At 42.8% G+C, this 22,929-nt stretch overlaps 1 protein-coding gene across 2 annotated transcripts in view; it reads left to right on the top strand.

Moving 5' to 3' along the window:
• The window catches only part of LMTK2 (lemur tyrosine kinase 2), an 82,068-nt gene that overhangs the window by 31,949 nt on the left and 27,190 nt on the right, over window positions 1–22,929 (top strand). For both annotated transcript variants that reach the window (XM_060125218.1, XM_060125217.1), the window contains exons 4-7: window positions 2,764–2,837; window positions 6,543–6,661; window positions 12,262–12,349; window positions 22,538–22,674. In XM_060125218.1, coding sequence (XP_059981201.1) covers window positions 2,764–2,837; window positions 6,543–6,661; window positions 12,262–12,349; window positions 22,538–22,674 — 418 coding nt within the window. The remainder of the gene's footprint in view (window positions 1–2,763; window positions 2,838–6,542; window positions 6,662–12,261; window positions 12,350–22,537; window positions 22,675–22,929) is intronic.

Raw genomic sequence — 22,929 nt, 5'->3', positions numbered from 1 at the left:
AAGACAGGCCACTGGAATTTGTATGTGTGTGTGTGTGTGTGTGTGTGTGTATGTGGGCGTGTGTGCACCCATGCATGCATATCATTTGATTCTCTTCTCATTCCCTTTTGTGTATATTTTTTATATTTTTAAAAAGTGATTATAATGGGATTACAATTACCTTAAATTTATAACAACTGAGTTTGAATTTATAACAACTGAATTTATATTCACCAACATATAAAACCTGTTCCTTCCCTTTATGTTGACACACATTACAGCTTTATACATTGTGTGCCCATTAACATAGATTTATTGTTGACCCTTGAACAACGAGGGGGTTAAGGGTGCTGACCCACACCCCACACAACCACGCGCCCCCAGCCCTGCACACAGTCGAAAATCTGTGTATAACTTCATAGTGGGCCTTCTGTATCCATGTTTCTGCATCCAACTGTGGATTGTGTAGTGCTATAGTATTTATTGAAAAAAATCTACATTTAAGTGGACCTGTGCAGTTCAAACCTGTGTTGCTCAAGGGTCAACTATACAATTTTTTAATGTGTTTGTCTTTTAAGTCATATAATAAATAAAAAAGGAGCTACACACAAAAATACAATAATACTGTCTTTTATTTTACCTATGTGGTTACCAGAAATCTTTATTTCCTCATATGACTTATAGTTACTCTTTAATGTCCTTTTATTTTAGCCTGAAGGACTCCCTTCAGCATTTCTTATAGGGCAGGTGTACTGGCAGCAAACTCCCTAAACTTGTTTATCTGGGAATGTCTTAATTTCTCCTTCATTTTTAGAGGACAGTTTTGCTAGGTATAGAATTCTTGGTTGATGGTACTGTTCTTTAGCACTTTATATGTGCCATCCCACTGCTTTCTGGCCTCCATGGTTTCTAATGAGACATGGAATTGTTATTCTTATTGAAGATCCCTTGAATGTGATGACTTGTTCTCTCTTGCTGCTTTCAAAATTCTCTATCTTTGGTTTTTGATAGTTTGATTGTAATGTGTCTTGGTGTGGATCTCTGAGTTTATCTTACTTGGACTTTGTTGAACTTCTTAGATGTATAGATTCATGTTTCTCATAGATTTGAGACATTTTTTACCATTATATCTTCAAGTATTCTTTCTGCTTCCTTTTCTCCCTCATCCTCTGGGGCTCTCATTATATGTATGTTGGTCCACTTGATGGTATCCCATAAGTCCCTTAGACTTCATTCATTAATGTTTTCATTCTTTTTTCTTCCTCCTCCTCAGATCGGATAATTTCATTTGACCTCCCTTCAGGTTTACTGATTATTCTGTCTGCTCAAATCTGTTGTTGAAACCCTCTTGTGATTTTTTTTTTTTTTTTTTTTTTTGGTTATTGCACTTTCAGCTCCAAAATTCTATTTGGCTCCTTTTAATAATTTCTATCACTTTATTGGTCTTCTCTATTTATTGGGATATCATTCTCTCAGTTTCCTTTGGTTCTTTGTCTGTGGTTTCCTTTAGCCCTTTCAGCGTGTTTAAGACAGTTGATTTAAGGTCTTGTCCAGTAAGGCCAATGTCTGTTTTCTCAGGGACACTTTCTTTTAAATACCTTTTGTACCAGTGCATGTAGCATTCTTTATTGTTTTTTATTTGGTTTGTAATTTTTTGTTGAAAACTGGACATTTTGAATAATAAAAAAAAAGAAGAAAATAGAAAGGAAACAAATGACAGATGCTGTCTAGGTCCTGGCAGACTGGCTCTGTGTTGGGGCAGGTCCTCAGCCTGGCCACTGACAGCCCTGCCTTAGCCTTCACTTCCTGCTTTGCTGAGCATGAGACTTGCCAGAGGTGAAGGCTCTGTTCTTCTCGGGCCTCTTCTGAGTGTGTGTGCTTCCCTGGGCATGCAAGTGGCTCTCTAAGTTTCCCTGTTTGTGTAATAATAGCTTTTTTTAAAAAAGCCCATATCCCCCCAAACCCCCCAAATTTCACTGGGCTTTTCTGCTAAAGCTCCAGCCTGTCTGTTATTGCCTCAGTTGGGTTTTTCTGTTTGCCCTGGGCAGCAGCGCCTTGTCCACTTGGCTTTCGTTGTTCCTGAGGCACGTGAAGCCTCTCCATCCTGATAGAGCCCAAGTTAGGTGGAACAAGGGGCACCACTGCAGCAGGCCTTCCGGGAAACCCCAGTCAGGTCAGAAAGAAGCACAGTTTCTGGGGAAGAAGGTCACTGTGCTCCCCCTGGAACCAGCACCCACTCTAGCACATGGGTCATCTTTAAGATGTGCTGCAAGAGAGGTAGGACATGAGTAAATTAAAGGCCACAAAGCAAGTCTGCCTGTTTCAGTGGCCTTCCTCCTGGTTCTCTTTGGTTGCTATAAACCTTTTCCACCCTCCAGAGTTCTGATAAGGTTGATGCTTACAGTTTTTTGACAAGATTTTCAGTGTTTCTAGGGAGGGACAGCCCCGGAGGTCCCTACTTCGCCATAAAAGTAAGGACTGAGTAAAGGCCAGTGAGGTGGTGGTGACTGGTGGTGACTGGTGGTTATCGTAGGGTAGTTGGTCAGAGGATTCCGTGCAAGAGCTTAAAGTCAGGGCAGGATACTCATTCACAAATACTGTCAGTTTTAAAATTTGAGACCGTTTTGGCATTATTAGTTTGAGAGAGATGTTTTATGTATTTATTTCTACCTTTATTATCACAAACATTAAATTTATGTTAGTGTTTGTACTTTATAGGTTATATATTAATATTTATTTCAGTTAAATACTTACCTTTAGTTTTCAATGTTCTTTTTCCTACAGAAGGTTTGAAGTCTCAAGTTGCCCGCCACAGTCTAAACTATATACAGGAAATTGGAAATGGCTGGTTTGGAAAGGTAAAGTTTGTTCGCTTTCATTTTTTCCCCTCCTGCTTATACTGTTTAGAAGTTAAAGCTAATTAAGACTTGTGTTACGTGACATTCCACATACTGTCTACACACTATGGTCCCAATTGAATTTCTCCATTGGCCCCTGAAACCATGTGGAAGTGTGAGCGTCAGCATTCCTGGGTGTGTGAGTTTTTCCAAGAAGGTCTTTTATTTCTATATCAGAGACTTTTCTAGTTGTTGGCAGACAACGGTAAAAAGGGAAAAAAGATGGGAATTTTAGAAGCTTTTTGTCCTCCTCAAATTATTTTTCTTCTTTCTTCTCCCCCTTCCCTTATGACACTTAAACCACTTTATAATAGATGGGTAGCATGGTTATAATGAAAACCATTGTGAAGAACTGTTGTGTTTCTCGTAGCCTGTCAAGTGACCTATAATAACACACTTTGTTGATCTTTTTACCACAGAAGGAATGATCTTTTTTATAACAACTGTTTCTATGATGGAGCAATCATTCTTTGTAAAAGGGTGTAACTGAGTGATCATTGCATCATAAGTAGGGCGGTCACGACCAGAAGATGTATTTGCTCTGTAGTCAACCATCTCATGCTTCTGTCTTTCCGATAAGAGTTGTTTGTCCTGTATCTTTCATGTCGTCCAAACTTTATTAGTTACCGGATCTTCTAAGCCATTTAGCAAAACCTATTATGTGTCAGACGTTGTTCTTGGTGCTGGGAGTATGATGTGGAGGAAGATGGTAAAGTCCTGGCCTGTGGAGTCCTGGGAATGTAGCAGCAAACAAGATGGAACCCTTGCCCTGACAAAGCTGAAATTTCTAGTTGGGGCTGGGGGGTGATCAGACAGTAAACAGTCAATGGTAGGAGACAGGCTCAGAGAGGGGTAGGGGAGCCAGGGGACATGAGGTATTTCCTGCATTTAGAGACTTTGACTTTTCCTCAGAGGGGGCTAGGAAGGTGCTCCAGGATCTGGGGATGAGTGACATCACCTGGCTTACGGGTTGAGAGGATCGCCATGTTGTAGAGGGCCACGGGGAAGCAGGGAAATTGGTAAGAAGGCTGCCGCAATTGTCTAGGGAGAGTTGCAGGCAGGCTTGGACCTGGATGATAGCATGGAGAGGTCGAGGTTCCAACAGGAAGCACACAGGACTTAGGATGGAGCAGATACGGAGTCTGGAGAGGGAAAGAAGTTAAGGATGACGGCTTATGGCCCGATTGGCAAGAAGCATGGAGTTGCTGTGATCTGAGATGGGAAAGACTAGGGAGAAGCAGACGTGGAGGAGGAAGATGGGTTCACTTTTGGATACATCAGGGGTGAGATGGCTCTCAGATGTGCAAATGGAGATACCATGTAGGCAGCTGGAAGTGCAAATTGAGAGTTCAAGACAGAGATATAAACTTGGGAGAACTCAGTATAGAGGTGGTACTTGAGGCTAGATGAAATCACCGAGAATGCTAACACAGAGGAGAGGGGGAGGCACAAGGACCGAGCCCTGAGGCCCTGCAGCGGGGAGGTCAGCACAGTCAGGGAGACCCTGTGAGGGAGACAGGAGAGTCAGCCAGTGAGTAGGAGAGGGCACAGGAGAGAGGAGCATTATTCTGAAGGTCTGAGGAGGAGCTCCAGAAGGTGAATTGCAGTAGATGCTATGGACACACTGAGCAAGATGAAGGCTGGGAGAATTAGGACCCAGCAGCATGCAGTCCATGGTATCCTCAGAAGATTCAGTGCTTGTGACCTCAAAAGGGCCATGTCACATCCTCACGTGTGGTGGGTTCCAGGGAGAAACTGGAGATAGCACATTTAGACAACTCTGTTGAGGAGTTTTAATCTAAAAGGGAACAGAGAAATGATGAGCTGTTTGGGCCCATCCAAGGGCCAAGGGAAGGGTTTTTGATTGTTTTTTTTTTATAGTATATGCTGCTATTTTAGCATGTTTATCTGGGAGGGGGACTGATACTGTGGGAGGGGGTGTAAGCGTAGGAGGGATCCACAGCATTATTGTAGGACTTGGTCTTAGGCACAGGGACAGTTTCTCTCCTGAAATGGGAGCAGAAACAGGATGTGTACACAGGTGCAGGTGGATTTGGTGTTCAAATGAGCAGGTTCACTTTTGATCATTTTACTCAGTAAATAGGAGGCCCGTTTGAAATGCAGGAGTGAAAAGATGTACGTGAAGTTTGAGCAGGAGGAGAATGTGGGAAAGTATATCAACTGGGGAAATGGGGGTGGTGGTGAGCAGTGCTGAGGACCCTCACAGATTTAAAATGAGACCACTCATCATGGCTTTTTTCTACTTTTGATGCTTTTTATTGTAGGCAAGTAGATGGATTTAAGCAGCACCGAGGCTTGGCTGAGCTAATAGACCTCAGTGAGAGGGCGCGGGGGTGATGGGAGTGAGGGGTCGTGGGCTCTAAGCTGCAGTCAGGACAGGAGGGTGGAAAAGCGGGATCATTAGTGGATTGGGGGGCAAGTTGTGCACTTGTTGGATTAGACTGTTGAAGTAAGTGAGCTGGAAATCGAAGGATGGGTAGAGAAGAAGTTAAAAGTCAAGGTTTTGGACATAACATAATTACTAGCTAGGTCTAGACCCCTGGGAGTGTTTGCTGAGATGGGCTCATAGGAAAGATGAGCGGGAGTGAGGTCAGAGAACTGAGAGGTCCCGGTGTTGAGTGAATAGTCCCTTCATACGTTGCCCTCCAAGGATGACAACAGTGCTGGCTACAGAGAGAGAGAGAGACAGTGAGCCAGATCATTGCCTGGTCCCCTAGTTATTCTCCCCTCTTTGCAAATCAACACCATGGACGTGTTAGGCTTGTTATATCTGTGCAAACTCGTTATTTGAAACAGAGAATATGGCTTAGTTAATTATCAGAGTTTCCTGTTCTATGCATTTTTCTGCCCTTATATTCCTAATATAACATTAAATTCTGTTCAGGTTCTTATTCTCTATTTTCAGGGCATTAAAATTAATCTAGTTTATAAAAATATAAAAAACCTATTTTAAAAGGAAGCCTTTTAGTTTTGACCATTTTCAAATTAGGTAAAAATCTTTACTTCATCATCATTTTCATCTTAAATATTGTATTTTGGAGTGCCTTTGTATTGTCCTATATTAATACTTAATATATCGCTTGTAGCTTGTTCTTATTTTCATTCGCATTTTGTGTTCTGTTAATTTCAGTGGAGTGTTTTTTCCCTGTGTTTTGACTGAAGCTTTAGTACAAGATAAAGGCCTGGAATAACTGGCATGCCATGGATTTTGAAAGCTATAATGCAATGATAGTTTGTACACTGGCTGTTTGTCAGTTTATTTTGTCCTATGTGAAGTAGACATAACAAAATAACACAACTCAGTTGAAGTGTTTTTGAGAAATATTCGGGTTATATTTGAACCAAACTAATAAATTACTCTTCTGTAATGTCATTGGCAATTTCTGTTAAAGTATAAAACATTTTTAAGTAAATAGAAAAGAAGTACATATAAATATATGAATGTTGTAAACATCTGATGACTGTTTTAAAACTTAAGGAAAATATTTTAGCTTTCCAAGCTTTTCGTGAGGTAGAATTTAAAATAATAGAAAGCCATCTGACTGTTGCTTAATTTGTTTTCCTGTATTCCATTTCCTGGTAAGTGTAACATACTTCTTTATCATGTTGACGGAAGTGAAATGAAAAACTATTCTTTGGTTTTAGGTGCTCCTTGGAGAGATCTACACGGGCACTAGTGTAGTGAGAGTAATAGTGAAGGAGTTAAAAGCAAGTGCGAGCCCAAAGGAACACGACACTTTTTTGAAAAATGGAGAACCATACTAGTAAGTAAACCGTAATGAATGTTTTGTAAACGTGGTCTGTGGTCTGTTGAAAATCAGGTGTTTAAAACGCCTTTGGGATTTCTGCTTGTAAAATACAAAATTTAAATAAGATCCAGAGTCTCATAGCATAAGACCCAAAATGTCCAGGTTTCAGCTGAAATCACTGATCTTTCCAAGAACCAAGAGAACTCAGCTAAGTAAGAAAAGACAACAGATGGTGGGAATGTAATTTGGTGCAGTCACTATGGAAAACAGTATGGAGATTCCTCAAAAAACTAAACGTAGAGTTGCCAAATGGTCCAGCAATCCCACTCCTGGGTGGGTCCAGCAATCCCACCCCCAGACAAAACTCTAATTTCAAAGAGATACATGCACCCCTCTGTTCATAGCAGCACTATTCACAATAGCCAAGACATAGAAACAACCTAAATGTCCATCGACAGAGAAATGGATAAAGAAGATGTGGTACATTATATATAATGGAATACTACTCAGCCATAAAAAAGAATGAAATAATGCCATTTGCAGCAACATGGATGAACCTAGAGATTATCAAACTATGTGAAGTAAGTCATACAGAGAAAGACAAATATCATATGATATCACTTATATGTGGAAGCTAAAATATGACACAAATGAACTTGTTTACAAAACAGAAACAGACTCACAGATATAGAGAATAGGCCTGTGGTTACCAAGTGGGAGGGGGGCCAGGGTAGGGATAGACTGGGAGTTTGGGATTAGCAGATGCACACTGTTATATATACAATGGATGAACAACAAGGTCCTACTGTTACAGCACAGGGAACTATATTCAATATCCTGTGATAAACCATAATGTAAAAGAATATGAAAAAGAATACATTTACAACTGAATCACTTTGCTGTACAGTACAAATTAGCACAACATTGTAAATCAACTATACTTCAATAAAATAAACACACACAAAAAATAGAAAAGACAACAGATACCAACACCAAGATGACAGAGATGTTAGGATTATCTGACAAGGATTTTAAAGCAGCTGTTGTAGAAATGCTTCAATGAGCAATAAATTATAGTACCCTGGGACTTCCCTGGTGGCATAGTTGTTAAGAATCCGCCTGCCAGTGCAGGGGACACGGGTTTGAGCCCTGGTCTGGGAAGATCCCACATGCCATGGAGCAACTAAGCCTATGTGCCACAACTACTGAAGCCCACATGCCTAGAGCCTGTGCTCTGCAACAAGAGAAGCCACCGCAGTGAGAAGCCCATGCACTGCAACAAAGAGTAGCCCCCGTTCGCCGCAACTAGAGAAAGCCTGTGTGCAGCAATGAAGACCCAACATAGCCAAAAATAAAATAAATAAATAAATTTATATTTAAAAATATTATAGTACCCTTGAAACAAATGAAGAAAACAAAGTTTCAGCAAAGACATAGACTACATAAGGAAGACCAAAGTGGACACTTTAGAACTGAAAAATATAATAAAGTAAAAACTCAGTGGATGAGTTCAACAGCAGAATGGAGAGGACAGAGGAAAAAATCAGTGAAGTTGAAGATAAAACAATAAATATCACCCAGTTCAAACAACAGAAAGAAAATATGCTTTAAAAAATGAAAAGTGCCTCAGGGACTTGGGGGACTTGAACAAAAGATCAAGACATCCCAGATTGAAAGGAGATAGAAAGTGGATAAAAAAGTATTTGAAGAAATATTAACTGGAAAGTGTTCCACATTTTGAAAAGACAAACCTACAGATTCATAAGTTGATCAAATCTCAAACAGGATAAACCCAAAGAAATTCATGCCAACACACATCATAATCAAACTTCTGAAAATGAAAGACAAAAAAATCTCAAAAGCCGGGAGAAAGAAACACCACCTCACCTGTAGGGGGGTTACATTGAAAAGAGGACAAGTCTCAAATCAGTAACCTAAGCTCATACTTCAAAGGACCAAAAAAAGAGGAGCAAATGAACTCAAAGCAAACAGAAGGAGTAGATATTAAAGATAAGAGCAGAGGTCGATAAAATTGAAAACAGTAGATAAAAATCATTGAAACATAAAGTTGGCTCTTTGGAAAGATAATAAAATTGACAATCCTCTAACAAGACTGACAGAGAATAAAAGAGAAGACACAGATTTCTAATATCAGGAATGAAAGAGACCCTACAGACATCAAAAGGATAATAAGGGACAAACAGCTCTACGTATATATATATTTGACAACTTAGATGAAATGAACCAATTACTCAAAAAGCACAAACCACCACGACTCACCCAATATGAAATAGGTTATTTGAATAGACCTATGATCAGTGAAGAAATGGAGTTTGCAACTTAAAAACTCTCAAAAAGAGTCCCCAGGCTTAGACAGTTTGACCAGAGCATTCTACAAAACGACTGAAGATGAATTAATGCCAGTTCTACACAATATTTTCTAGAAAATAGGAGGGAACACTTCCTAACTCATGAAGCCAGTATTACCCCGATACCAAAACCTGACAAAGTGCAAAAAGGAAGACTGTAGACCAATATCTGTCATCGATGTTGATGCAGAAATTCTAACCAAAATATTAGCAAATATATAAAAAGTTATATATCATGACCAATTGGAATTTGTTCCAGGAATGCTAGTCTGATTCAGTATTTGAAAATCAGTCAGTGTAATCCAGCATAATTACTGGGTAAAGAAGAAACATCACATGATCCTGTCAGTTGATGGAGAAAAACATTTGACAAAACTCCACATTAATTCATGATAAAAACTCTTTGAAAACTAGAATTAGATGAGAATCTCCACTTATTAAAGAACATCTACAAAAAATCTACATCTAGCATCATACTTAATGGTGAAAGACTGAATGCTTTTATCCCTAAGATCAAGAAAGACGTAGATGTTCGCTCTCATCCCTGCTATTCAATAAGAGCCAGAAGTTCTAACTAGCTCAATAAGGCAAGAAAAGGAAACATTCAGAAGCCTGTAGATCAGAAAGAAAGACCTAAGTGTCTGTGTTTATATGCAGAAAATGTTTATGCAGAAAATCCCAGGTAATCTCCGAAAAAAAAAAAAATCCCCTAGAACTAGTAAGAGAGAATTCAGCAAGGTTGCAGGATGCATGGTCAACATACAAAAGTCAGTTTTATTTCTGTGTACTATCAATGAACATGTGGAAACCAACTTTTAAATAAAATAACTTTTATATTCACTCAAAAACAAAAAAGAAATACTTAAGTACATGTACAGGACTTGTATGCTGAAAACTATAGAAACTGATGAAAGAAATCAAGGTCTAAATAAACGAAGAGACATACCATATTCATGGGTTGGAAGATTCGTGAAGATGTCCGTTCTTCCCAGTCAGATTCCTGCAATTCCTATCAAAATCCCAGCAAGATTTTAAAAACCTATATACAAGATTATTCTAAAATTATATATAAAGGCAAAAGTAGGATAGCCGAAACAATTATGAAAAATAAGAATAAAAATTGGAGCAATCATTTGACTCAATTTCAAGACCTTATATAGCTACATAATTAGGACAGTGTTTTTGGCAGAGAGATAGACAAAACTCAACAGTAAAAAACAAAAATAAACAAAAGACATCAAGTGACACCAAAGAGGTGTCACTTCATTTCAAAGGGCAATGAAAAGATCAACATCATTAGCTAGGGTAATTACGATCATGATGAGAGACCACTTCACAAGTATTAGGAAAGCTAAAATAAAATAGCAACAATACCAGATGCTGGTGAGGATGTGGAGAAACTGGATCTCTCACACATTGCTGGTGGGAATGTAAAATGGTACAGCCACTTTGGAAAATAGTTTGAGAGTTTGTTAAAAAACTAAACATACGCTTACCACTGTATGTATTAGTCAACGTACTCCAGAGAAACAGAGCCGGTAGAATCTGTAGATAGATAGATGGATGGATGGATGGATGGATGGATGGAAAGATGGATAGATGGATAGATGGATGGATGGATAGATAGGTAGATGGATGGATAGATAGATACATAGATGAATGGATAGAGGGATGGATGGATGGATAGAGAGGTAAAGAGAGAGATGGTTGGATGGATGGATGGAGAGATAGATGGATGGATGGATAGCGAGAGAGAGAGAGATGGATGGATAGGTAATTTAGTTTAGGGAAATGGCTCATGCAGTTATGGAGACTGGCAAGTCTGCAGGATGGACCAGCAGGCTGGAGACCCAGAGCAGAACCACTGTTCAGTTCATGTCCAAAGGCCATCTGCTGGCAGAATTCCTTCTTCACTGGGTGAGGCTAGTCTTTGTTCTTTGGACAAAGCCCACCCACATTTTGGAGCACCGTCTGCTCTTACTGAAAGTCCACTGATTTAAATGATGATCTCATCCAAAAACACCCTCACAGAAGTGTCCAGAATAATGTTTGACCAAATATCTGCACTGTGGCTCAGCCAGGTTGACAGAGAATTAACCGTCACATCTTGTAACCCAGCTGTTGCTCTCCTAGGCATCTATCACATAGAAACGAAAACTTATTTCCATGCAAAATCTCGTGTGATTATTTATGGCGGCTTTATTTATAGTAGCCTCAAACTGGAAAAACTAAAATGCCCTCTATAGGTGACCGGTTAAACAAACTATGGTCCATCCAGCCATGGAATCCTGCTCAGTAGTAGAAGGGAAGGGACTGCTGATGCAGGCAGTGACTCGGGTAATCTGGAGGGCATTGTGTTGAGTGAAAAAAATCAATCTCAGAAGGCCACATACTGTGTGATTTCACTTACATAGTGTTCTCAAAATGAGAACATTATAGAAAAGGAGACCAGATTCGTGGTTGCCAGGGCTGAGGAATGGTTGGGGGCGGCGGCAGTGTGACTATAAAGGGGTAGCAGAAAGGGGTAGCATGGGAGGTCTTCGTGGTGGGGGGCAGTTCTGCATTTCTGTTGAGCGGTGGTTGCACAAATCCACACATGTTGATAACAGGACTTGCAAGCCACACACACACCGCACCCTAGTGTCAGGGCCCTAGTTTGGGGATTGCACTGATTGTGTCAGGTGTCACCAGTGGGGAAAACTGGGTGAAGGGGACATGGGACCTCTTTGCACTATCTTTGCAACTTACTCTTAATTCATTATTGCTTCAGAATAAAGTTTTGAAGTTTAAAAAACCATTTTGGCATATCTTTTTTTTTTTAACTTTGTTTTAGACAAAATATTTTCCAAAAAGAGTTTGTGTACTGTGATTTATGAAAATAGTATATAAGCTAGATAGCCTAAGAGGTAAACTGAGTATTTTATTATGTGGATTGAAAGTGCTCATGGAATATAGTTTGCCTTCTTTTAAACGATGCTTCAAAATGATATCTATAAAGTTAAATTACTAAAGTTAAAGATTCTTATGTTAGGAGATGTTTTAATTTGTGAAAATGTTCGCCTGATTGGCTTTGAATTACTTAATCATTACATGACTTAGAATACATCTGTTAAATAGAATCTTAATTGTGCTCTTTTCAGTTGATTATATTTAAATCGTTAAGAATGTTAAATTTGCGGTTACTGTTTGAACAATTTTACTAGCCTGCTCCCTCATGAACAATACTATGACTTTTATTTTTACCAGTATTCTTCAACATCCAAATATTCTTCAGTGTGTTGGACAGTGTGTAGAAGCAATCCCCTATCTTCTGGTGTTTGAGTTCTGTGACTTGGTAAGTTTTCAGTAGAAATTCAAAGTCAAGTATTCAGAAGTTTTTACCAAAGTGTTTTTGACAGATAGAAATGCTGGATGAGGGACTGCTTTCACTTCTGTCCCAGGTAGTTAATTCCAAAGAAAAATTATTAATAAACTTGATATATTAGCTTTCCGTGGGTTATATTATAGTAACCCCCCCAAATCTCAGTGGCTGATAAGAGCAAAGTGATTCTCATTGGCTCTGGGTCAGCTTCAGCTCTGTTCCAGGCTATGTTCACCTCTACCCCAGGGTCAGTGTTTTATTCTAGCTGTAGATGCTGGGGAGAAAAACGTGTATTCTGGTGATCTGTACAGTATGTCTGTATGGATCTTTTGGGTCAGGTTTATGAGGCTGTTCAAATCTCCTGTATCCTTCTGATTTGTGGGGAGGGGGCAGGGACAGAGGGAGCCTGGGTCAGTTTTCTATCAGTTATTGAGAGGCATGTTAAAATTTCCTGCTCTGATTATGGATTTTCCTTATTTTTCCTTATAGTTCTAGTTGTTTTGCTTTGTACATTTTGATACCCCGCTGTGTCAGGGATCCAAATTTAGAGTTGATATAACTTCCCTTAATTTGAAACTTTTATCATTATGAATGCAATCTCTTTAAGATTAAAAGCATTACCGAGGATTAAGTCTATTTTTATTGATGTTAATGTAGTTAGGCCAGCTTTCTTTTGGTTAGAATTTGCCTGGTTTATCTCTGTCAGTCCTCTTCTCTGGTTGACATCTCTTGTAAGTAGCTTACGGTTAGAATTTTATTAACCTGTCAGTCTCGGTCACTTAACATGGAACAGGTCATCCATTTATGTTTATTGTACCTATGAGATATTTGGAATGTTATGTGCCTGTTGTGTATTATTTTTCTTACCTGTTTCAACTTTTCTTTTTTGCTTTTTTTCTAGCCTTCTTTTAGATTCTTGAATTTTTTTGTTTGTTTCAGTTTTCCCCATCTACTATTTTAGATACTGTTAGATATCCCCATCTACTATTTTAGATACTGTTTCTTAATTTTGTGTATGGTTACACTAGAAGTTACAACATGCATATTTAGTGTAACAAGGTCTAAAATTAATCAATATTTTAATTAAATATTTAATATTCTCCAGAGATGCTGGGACCTCATCAAACTCTCTCTCCATGTAAAGAAACCAGAGTTAATCCTACTTTTCTGTGCCCTCCCCACGTTTCCCCCGTCGTGGAGGGTGCTTCCTGATTGAACACTTGGTGTAGAAAGGCAGCGTGCTGTTCTCAAGGGACCCAGAGAGAAAACTGGCCATTGTCCTCTAGGCCTCCTACTTAGAGGGAGCAGACACGTGATAATTGCCATTTAGCCTGATTATTTAATAGAGTCACGAGAACGAAGAGGAAGGAGTTCGCAAGGATGTTTCTCATAGTTTTATTGCGTAGCTGGTTTTGATTATCTCAGAATTATCAGAGCTGTGGTATGTATGACCTTACTTATCATGATATGAAAATAACTCCTTTTAGTCTAGCTCTTGGTGACCAGTATGATAGGTGACACAGCAGGTGAGGAAAGAAGACCAAAGATGCATTTTTATGTGATAAGACAAGTCTGTTTGTCAGAGTTCTGCTTTTCTGAGACATTTAATGGTATCTTTTTTGGGTCCCTGAGCTCCTGATATTGATTATAAATAACAGTGGGAACGTTCTTTATGAGTGACTGTAGCAGAAATAACAGCAGAACCACCATCTCCTTGAAGTAGCACGTTCCCAGGCTAATCGAGGTGGTTTATAAAACTAGCTCAGGTACTTTGGCATTTTCTTATTCTTTACCCTGTTTGTCCATTCCTGAAAGTTTTACTAGACAATGTTGTTGTTTTTCTTGGAATAGTAAAAGCTTAATGTTTCTTCCAAGTGGGTTCAGGTAATGGGTTTAGTTTTAGTGCTGTTCTAATTTGTTTTTGCTTTTGTTTTTTTTTTTAATTTTATTTATTTATTTTTGGCTACATTGGGTCTTCGATGCTGCGCGCGGGCTTTCTCCAGTTGTGGCGAGCGGGGGATACTCTTCATTGCGGCGCGTGGGCTTCTCATTGCAGTGGCTGCTCTTTGTTGTAGAGCACAGGCTTAGTTGCTCCTCCGCATGTGGGATCTTCCCGGACCAGGGCAGGAACCTGAGTCCCCCACATTGGCAGGCGGATGCTTAACCACTGTGCCACCAGGGAAGTCCCCAACATTCTTTTCATAGAATTTTTCCCTTATACTTTTCTATCTCAGATTTAAATGCGTATTCTCCAAGTACTGACACTAGACTAAGTATTCAGAATATACATATTTACTTACCTACATTTCTGTTGGCTTTCATCTTTTGAGATGAAGATTATGGATACAGCCCTCCAGAATTAGGAAATGTGACTTCTTGAAACACATTTTATGTGACTCTCCTAAGTCATGTTCACTCTCCTCAGTCACTCCTGCAGGCTGAACATCTGGAAAGAGCCCATCCCCACCAAAAGCTTTCACTGGCAGTGAGAGCGAATAGCCGTTTTTATTTAAGTGCACTGCCCAAGGGTACATTGATCAATAGTAAAATTGAAAAACAATAATTTTCCTCCCCGAAATTAAACTAGAATTTCCACAAGATCTGGCAGTTTCACTTCTAGGTACATATATCCAAACAGTTGGGAGCAGGGTCTCATTTTCATGCCCGTGTTCACAGCAGCATTATTCACAGTAGCCACGAGGCAGAAGCAGCCCAGGTGTCCATCAGTGGTTGAACAAATAAAATTGGGTCTATCCATACACTGGAGTATTATTCAGCCTTAAAAAGGAAGGAAATTCTGCCACATGCTGCAATATGGAAGAACCTTGGGGTCATTATGCTCAGTGAAAGAAGCTAAGTCACAAAAACACAAATACTGTAGGATTCCACTTATATGAGGTCCCTGGAGTGGTCAGACTCATGGAGACAGAAGGTAGAAGGGTGGGTGCCGGGGGCTGGCGGGAGGAGGGGATGGGGGAATTAGTGTTTAATGGGGACAGACGTTCAGTTTGGGAAGATGAAGAGAGTTCTGTGGATAGACGGTGGTGATGGCTGCACAGCAGTGTGAATGTACTTGATGCCACTGAACTGTACACTTAGAAACACTTCAGGGTGGTAATTTTATGTTACGTGGTTCTTACCACACAAAAGACATTGGTAATTACCTACTATTATGGAAGGGGCTGTACCGCTGTTAACTCTACTTGGAGGAGGCTGGTATGCCCTTGGGAAATCTGTCAGTCAGCACTTGGAATGTCCAGCCTCATATCAAGGTAAAGGCCGTTAACCCAGGGAGCCCCCAACCTTGCCAGGCAGTGATGTCACATTTATCTCCGAGGGCAGTTTCGTTCTCATCATCTCTGGACCCTAGTAAGTTGCAGAGGGACCAGCTCCTGAGCAGCAAGGGCTGGGCCTCGACCGGGGACACTGGCCTCAGTGTCCCCGGGGCTCAGTTAGGTCCTCAGGGCTCAGTGTGTGCAGAGACCAGGTAGCAGAAACGGTCAGCTCGTGTCAGGCCCATGAGCCATAGAGGTGCCTTCCTGCCTGGACTGCAGGGACGTTCCCAGCACACCCCAAAGCCTGGCTTCACCTGAGCCCTGCTCCCAGCCTGGATGCCCCAGAACCCTCCCAGAAAGAGGCCAGACTGAGCAGAGGGGCGTCGTTCAGGGCAAAAGCACCTTCTGGCCAGGGTCCAGAGGCCAGAGGCCTGTAGCCCAGGATTGGTAATCAGCGACTGCAGGCACAGTGAAAGGAGCCACTATCTTCACATGTTCTTAGTAGGTCAGGAGCTATTGAGTGAACATTGGCCTTTTCCGTCGTCACCAGGCAGTGACCATGCTCAGCGATAACATCGTTTAAGGAGAAAGGAGAGAATATTTTCACACTTACTTAAGTCATTCCTTGTGAGATGGAATTACCAGTCTCTGAAAAGCACTTTATCTTAGAATTTTTATGAAAGAAAATGAAAACTCTTCTGAGTTTGGTAGCTGGACCAGAGTCACCGATGTGTACTGCTGATGGTGCAGTGTTCGTGAGGGGAGAGATCACTGCAGGGTGTTGTGTGTAACTTGTGGCCATAGGAGGTACACTGTGCTCTCACATGTCTATGCGGGCAAGATTGTTTGGGGGTAAGGGTCACTCAACAGAAATGTATGAGCACCTGTTGAGTACAAAGAGCTGTGCCCAGTGCTCTCAGGAGCATGGGTGAGTCACCCTGACCCTGCCCTTTCTGCCTGTAGAGCCAAGCGGGCCTGCCTTCAGATGCTGGTCCTGCCACTTACTTGTGTATCACCTTGGAGAGTTACCTGACCTCTTTAAGCCTCAGTGTAGACATCTGTAAAATGGGAGTGATACTGCCCACCCTGTAGGCATAGTAGGTGCTCAGGAAGTAGTAGTTATTTTTATTCATTTTTAGTTTCTTAATTGATCATAATTTAAAGGTTTGAGTAGTTCTGTGTAGCAATTCTAACTAGGCTCACTGGCTCCTTTGGGAAGGCTTCACAAAAGAAGTGGTGTTTGGTCTGAGTGTGGACAGGTGGGTGGATGGACTTTCCTCCGCAGGAAAGCGTCATAGGAACAGCGTGAGCCAGGCAGGGTAGCTCAACTGTGCGTGTGGACCGGGGTGGGGGGTGGGGCGATAGATGGTCCCACAGTGGGTGGCATGGGGACCGGGTGAGAGAGCACTGCGTTAGGAGAGGCTGGGTGGCATCCGCTGGGAAAGATCAGCTGGAAAGGTGACAAGCCGAGACCAACTGCTTGGAGGCCAGACTGCAGGCCCAGGTAAAGACAAGGAAGTAGATCACCTCCACTCCGTCTTATCTCCCATGACAGTCAGCAGTTTCTTCCTCTGTCACCGGACTCCGAAGCAAGAGATGATAGTCTTTTCTTTTCAAGGGAGCGATCTTGGTGTCGTATGCAGATTTCCACAGTCCTTTGCGGGCCGGGCTTGCTCCAGCCGCTCAGGAGAGACAGGGAGGCAGGGTCCCGGGCTCCCAAGGCTGTGGGAAGCTTGTCCGCTGCCCACACAGGGGTGGCGGTGTGAGGAGGGAGGGCTCTGACCTGTGCCAGGCCTTGTGCTGGGCCTGAGGTGTTTGCTTCTCCTTCACTGAGTCTTCTTGCCTCAGTCTTCTTCGTTTTACAGATTAGAAAACCGGGCTGCAAGAGATGAAGGGCCTCTCGGGCCCACACCCATGCCCAACCTCAGGACCAGGCTTTCTGTCTTCTCTTCTTTGGTTAGTTGACTTGCCTGATGTCACATGATTGCTTGTGGCAAAGTGGGGATTTTAACTGATGGCTTAATTTTATTCTGTGTACTTCTATATCAGGTAGTTTAATGGCTGTACGTTTGTCTTCCACCAGTGGGAAGCCTCCATTTTCGAACTGGCCTTTTGTACAGAAAACGCCTAGTCCATGTCCGTGTCTTATGTGTAAATGAGTTCGTTACATAAGCCCATGCACTGGGGCCCTCCCAGGCATACAGAGATGGGTGATGTGTCTCTGCCACTCGGGAGCGGGAGTAGAAAAGAAAGGACATGGGCTTACTGTGGAACAGAGGTGCACGTGGACGGTGTCTCTCACTCGGAGCCAGCGGGAGGGACACGTGCAGAGCAATGACACGGCGTCATCAGGCTTGGAAGGGGGTGGCTGGTGGGGGCGCCACATCCCCGGCCCTGCCAGTGGCTCCCTTCCCCACACGTGGCTGCTGCCCTGGGCCCCGAGGCCCTGGCTCTTTGTGAAAATAGATCCGGGCCTTGGTGATGGGTTGGATGTGGGCGTCTCGAGAGAGAGCAAACTCAAGAATGAGGACTTTGGTTTTGGTCTGATCCACTGGGAAAACGGTGATGCCATTTCCTGAGATGGAGCAGATCGTCGGAGCTTTGCACTGGGCGTGTTAGGTTTGAGGTGCCTCTCAGGGCATCTAGGGAAGGGTGTCAAGTCCGCAGCTGGACAGATGAGTCTGGGGCTCAGGAGGTGGAGGGGTCTGAGTCAGAGAAATGTATGAGAGATGATTTTCAAAGCCACAGGGTGATAGAGTCACCCGGAATGAGTGTCACGGTGAGGAGGGATGAGGACCACAGACAGAGCCCTGGGCGTGCCGACGCCCACAGACCAGTAAGAGGGGGAAGGTCCAGCACAGGGGCCCCAGAAAGGAGTGGCCAGTGAGCTCGGAAGAAAGCCAGGAGACCGGTGGGGAAGGAAGGAACGGACCCCTCACTTGGTCCTGCCCAGCAGGAGCAGCTAGAGCCCAGCCTGTTGGGGGGCGAGGGGTTCGAGAGAGATTGGGGGGCCAGGAGGCAGGCCAGCCAGTGCAGACCCAGCTTTTGAGGCGTCTGTCTGTGAAGAGGGGAGGGAAGTGGGGTGGGAGCGGGAACCGGGTTTGGAGGCAGAGGGCGCTTGCTGGTTCTTTGTGGGATTCACCTGAGAGGTATTTGAGCAGAGAAGGGATGGGCTCAGGGAGAATAATCCGTGATAACAGAAGGTGCTGTGCAGGTGTGGATGTTGGGGGGCGGGGCGGGACTCAAGTGGTGGAGGGAAAAGTAGGCACAGTCAGAGGGCTTGAGGGAGTTAAGAAACCCTCGGGCTGGGGGCGTTCCCAGGGCTCCCGCCCTACCTCCCTGTTTCACTTTGTCAGTGGACACCAAGCACGCGGCTGTTGCTGCCATTCTTTCCTCCTTTCACTCAGATTTTTTTTTTTTTAAATCTTTAAAATTTTCGGCTGCGTTGGGTCTTCATTGCCATGCGCGGGCTTTCTCTAGTTGCGGCGAGCGGGGGCTACTCTTTGTTGCGGAGCACGGGCTTCTCACTGCGGTGGCTTCTCTTGCTGCAGAGCACAGGCTCTAGGTGTGCGGCCTTCAGTAATTGCGGCTCTACTGAACCTAGAGCACAGGTTCAGTAGTTGTGGAGCACAGGCTCAGTAGTTGTGGCGCACGGGCTCAGTAGTTGTGGCGCACAGGCTTAGTTGCTCCGCGGCATGTGGGATCTTCCCGGACCAGGGCTCAAACCCGTGTCCCCTGTACTGGCAGGCGGATTCTTAACCACTGCGCCACCAGGGAAGTCCTCAGATTTTTGTTTAAAAACATAAATTTTCCTCTGAAATCCTTCTATTAAATGTATAAACAACTAATTTTTCAGTTAGAAAGCTATTTACTTGTTGGGTTTTTACGTTGTATTGGAGTTCATTCATTGTTCTCAGTGTCCTGTGAAAAGCTGGCTGAAGCCCTCATGGCAGCTGATGCTGGGATTTATGGGGGCCCTTGTGAGTAACCCTCTAAAGGTCTTCGAGTGACTCATTCCAAGAAGTCGGCCAAGGGGCCCGCTCTGGTACCTGAGATCTCAGTGTAAGCACTTTGCTGCCATCTAGTGTCATACATTTTTCTTTTTGAGTATTTTGCAGAGGGGCGCAGTTTGGGGAGGATCTGAGAAATTTTTAAAACTTGGATAAAGGAAACTTTTAGTTCAGAATACATTGCTGTTCTCAGTGTTTTTCTCTTCAAATAATGGACCAAAGTAATAATCCCTGTCTACTCACTAGGCATCATTAAAACATAAATAAAATAAGCCAGATATCTAAATACAGCTTTATCTGTTTTGGATAGAATGAGTCAATTTTTAGTACTTATATAATATAAATTTTTTTCTGTAATTAAAGATTTTATGCTGATTTTTCTTTCAAATGGTGGTGCCAGGAGAGCTCTGAGGCTCTTTGTAGAACACAGAAGGAGTCCCTCCCAACCCATCACAGGCCTCATCCTTGGGAAACAGTCATGGGCTCCTCAGTAATCGCTCATGTTTACTCCCCAGGTTAGAGACGTCTTTTCTGGGGTCGCGCTCACTTTGCGCCCCGCCCAGTGCGGGTTGGGAGAGGCCTTTGGTGTTTGTCAAGCTGGAAGCTTCCAGAGCGTTAGCAGTCTGAAGCAAAATCCCCTTCTGTTCATTATACTTTATCTTCTAGTGAAATCTGGGGAGTGGCCTGTTGTGGGGAGAAGATAACTTTAGAACACTGAGTGGTAAGGAATATGCTTTAGCGAACCTTGAAAAATAACTACACCCACTCTGCCGTTCCTGCCTTCATGGCCAAAGTCACTTGGGAAGTACTTGCTGTTTGCCCGAAGCTTCTGTTTGTTTTGAGAAGTGGCCAGATGCAGCACAGCACAGTCCTACTTTTGTGTGAGGGTAGTTTTTTCCTTAGATGGGTATTGCAAGAAAGGGGTTAGACAAATGCATTTAAGTGGTCATTTCACTGGTAATGTAAGTAAACTTCAGCTCTTTGTTTTCATATTTCATTTCCATATGAACTACCTTATGAAAATCCCATCAGCCTGTAGCCTGGTGCTTTTTGCTGGAGTTTTTCTGGGTTAATTTAATTGTCGCCCAAAGCTGGGTTTATTCCCACCACTCCCATGCTGGACAGAGCCTAGCCTGGGTGAAGGTGGGGTTGGCACGGGGAGGGGCATGTATTTTTAAAGGGGAAGAAAAGGTGTCTGTTTCTCCGCTGGAGCAGCTTGTAATTGCTAGGGGAGCAAAAGGGGAAAGCACCACGTTCTCAAAGAAATAGGAGGATGGTGACGTGGGCGAGCACACACCTTGGTCCTGAGGGGAGCAGCTGCTGCCCTGGCAGAGCAATTCACTAAGTTTGGGAGACTCCTCCACAGCTGTGTGATTGGCTTGAATTTACTGGACACTCATTCTTATAGAATAATCGATTTGATCTACGTGCTAATTTGGTTCACTCACCAAATAGAGTTTTCTTGGCAAGTTGGTAAACTGTAGAAGTGCAGCCCCACTGTTTGTTAGCTCTGTGGCCTTGGGCAAAGTTCTTAACCTCCCGAAGCCTATTCCACATCTGGAAAGTGTTTTAAATTTTGAGAGTTATTTGAGGGCAGCAGGTGTGGAAACTCCCAGAACAGTGCTTGGCAAACGTTTGAAAGCCCCGGTGGTAACAGTTACTGATATCAACATTATCGTTCATATTAAGATGATGGAAACTGGGAATGAAAACAAATTTAGGTTCTTGGTGTGGACCTAGAAGTTACATTAGAATGTATTTATTATGCAGTGTGGACAAATGCTAGTAAAGGAATATTGTGTTTTAAAGTTTAATTCTGGGAGGCATTTGTTATCTTCAGTAGCAGTTACGAGAAATGTATCAGAATCTTTAATTGGTTGAGAAAAATTTCCTTCCTCTGGAGTCTTTTTTGACTCAGATGTAAAGAAAAGTGAAAGCTGTTGACTTGCTTTCTAAATTTTATTAACTGATTATATAAAGCTTAAACTTGGAATTAAAGCACATCAATAAATACTTAATCATGTGGTAAGCAGAACGTGGAAGATTGCCTCAAAAGTGTATTTCCCAAAAGAGATACACTGTCCCCCAAGACATACAGCCCTAAAATTAAAGTCATGAAACAAAAACAGGAGAAGATAGGGGAGTCTTGTGCGAATACGTGGGGTACTCGGCATTGAAACATGTGTGCTGGGTGTCTAAATGTGAATTTGCCCATTTTCCTGCCCGTGCTGCTGTCCTTTGAACAGGCTTATTTAAATTAACATCACGAATTTTTCTGGAGTGGCTAGAATGCACTTTCTCGCAGTGGTCTCTGGGCAACACAGGGCCCTGGGGAAGCCGGTGGAGAACTGAAGCAGTTACCGGCGCTGAGAGTACTTTTTCTTCCTCTTCCCCCCGTTTTTCTTTCCTCATCTCCCTCTCTGTTGCTCATGAGTGCTTTGGTGGTGGCCTTTGTGGTGTGATGTTCTCCTGGGATCCCTGAAGGTGGTGTGACTGGCACTTCTTTTACTCTCCATCTCATCTCTTAGTTACCTGGAAATTTCTGTACTTCTGCACTTAAATTGTGCATTATTGCCAATTTATCTTTTTTAACTGTTGTTATCTCTGTGTTTATATAACAAAGGTAAACTAATGTTTAATTTAGAATGATCCTAAAAGGCGAATAGTGTTTTCTCTACCTTTGAAGTAAGTATTTGGTTGGAATTGCTTTTTTGTAATTTCAAACTTGTTCGGGGTGAGCTTATTCTTTATTAAGCTCAAAACGAAATAATTTCCAATAAGTAATCTCAGCCATCTCGGTCAGCTGAGGCGTGTGTGGAGATGCCCGTTTGTTCCCCCGGTCCTCTTTGGAAACTGACCTGGGCTGGTTTCCGCAGGGCGATCTGAAGGCTTACCTGCGCGGCGGCGAGCCCGAGCCGGCGCGGGGGGACGCGCAGACCATGCTGCTGCAGAGGCTGGCGTGCGAGATCGCGGCGGGGCTGGCGGCCATGCACAAGCGGCACTTCCTGCACAGGTGGGTCCCTCTGCTCGCGTGCACCTCCCGCACTGCTGACCCCAAAAGTGTGGGAACAGGCCCTGCAGGATGCTCAAGGAGGACCGGCTGTAACGTGAACTCTCGATGTATAAACAAGGTGTCCACTCCTGCCCAGTTTCAGAATAAGGGTTGAGCGGGGCTCCATTTAAACCAATTCCCGGGGAACAGAGTGCCTTAATACAGCCTAAGGCCTAGAAATTATTCCCAGAATTTCAAAGAATGCGAAAGAGTGCA

This window comes from Lagenorhynchus albirostris, chromosome 15 (assembly GCF_949774975.1).
Source record: "Lagenorhynchus albirostris chromosome 15, mLagAlb1.1, whole genome shotgun sequence".
Lineage (NCBI taxonomy): Eukaryota > Metazoa > Chordata > Mammalia > Artiodactyla > Delphinidae > Lagenorhynchus > Lagenorhynchus albirostris.
This window is presented reverse-complemented; position numbering and strand designations above follow the sequence as displayed.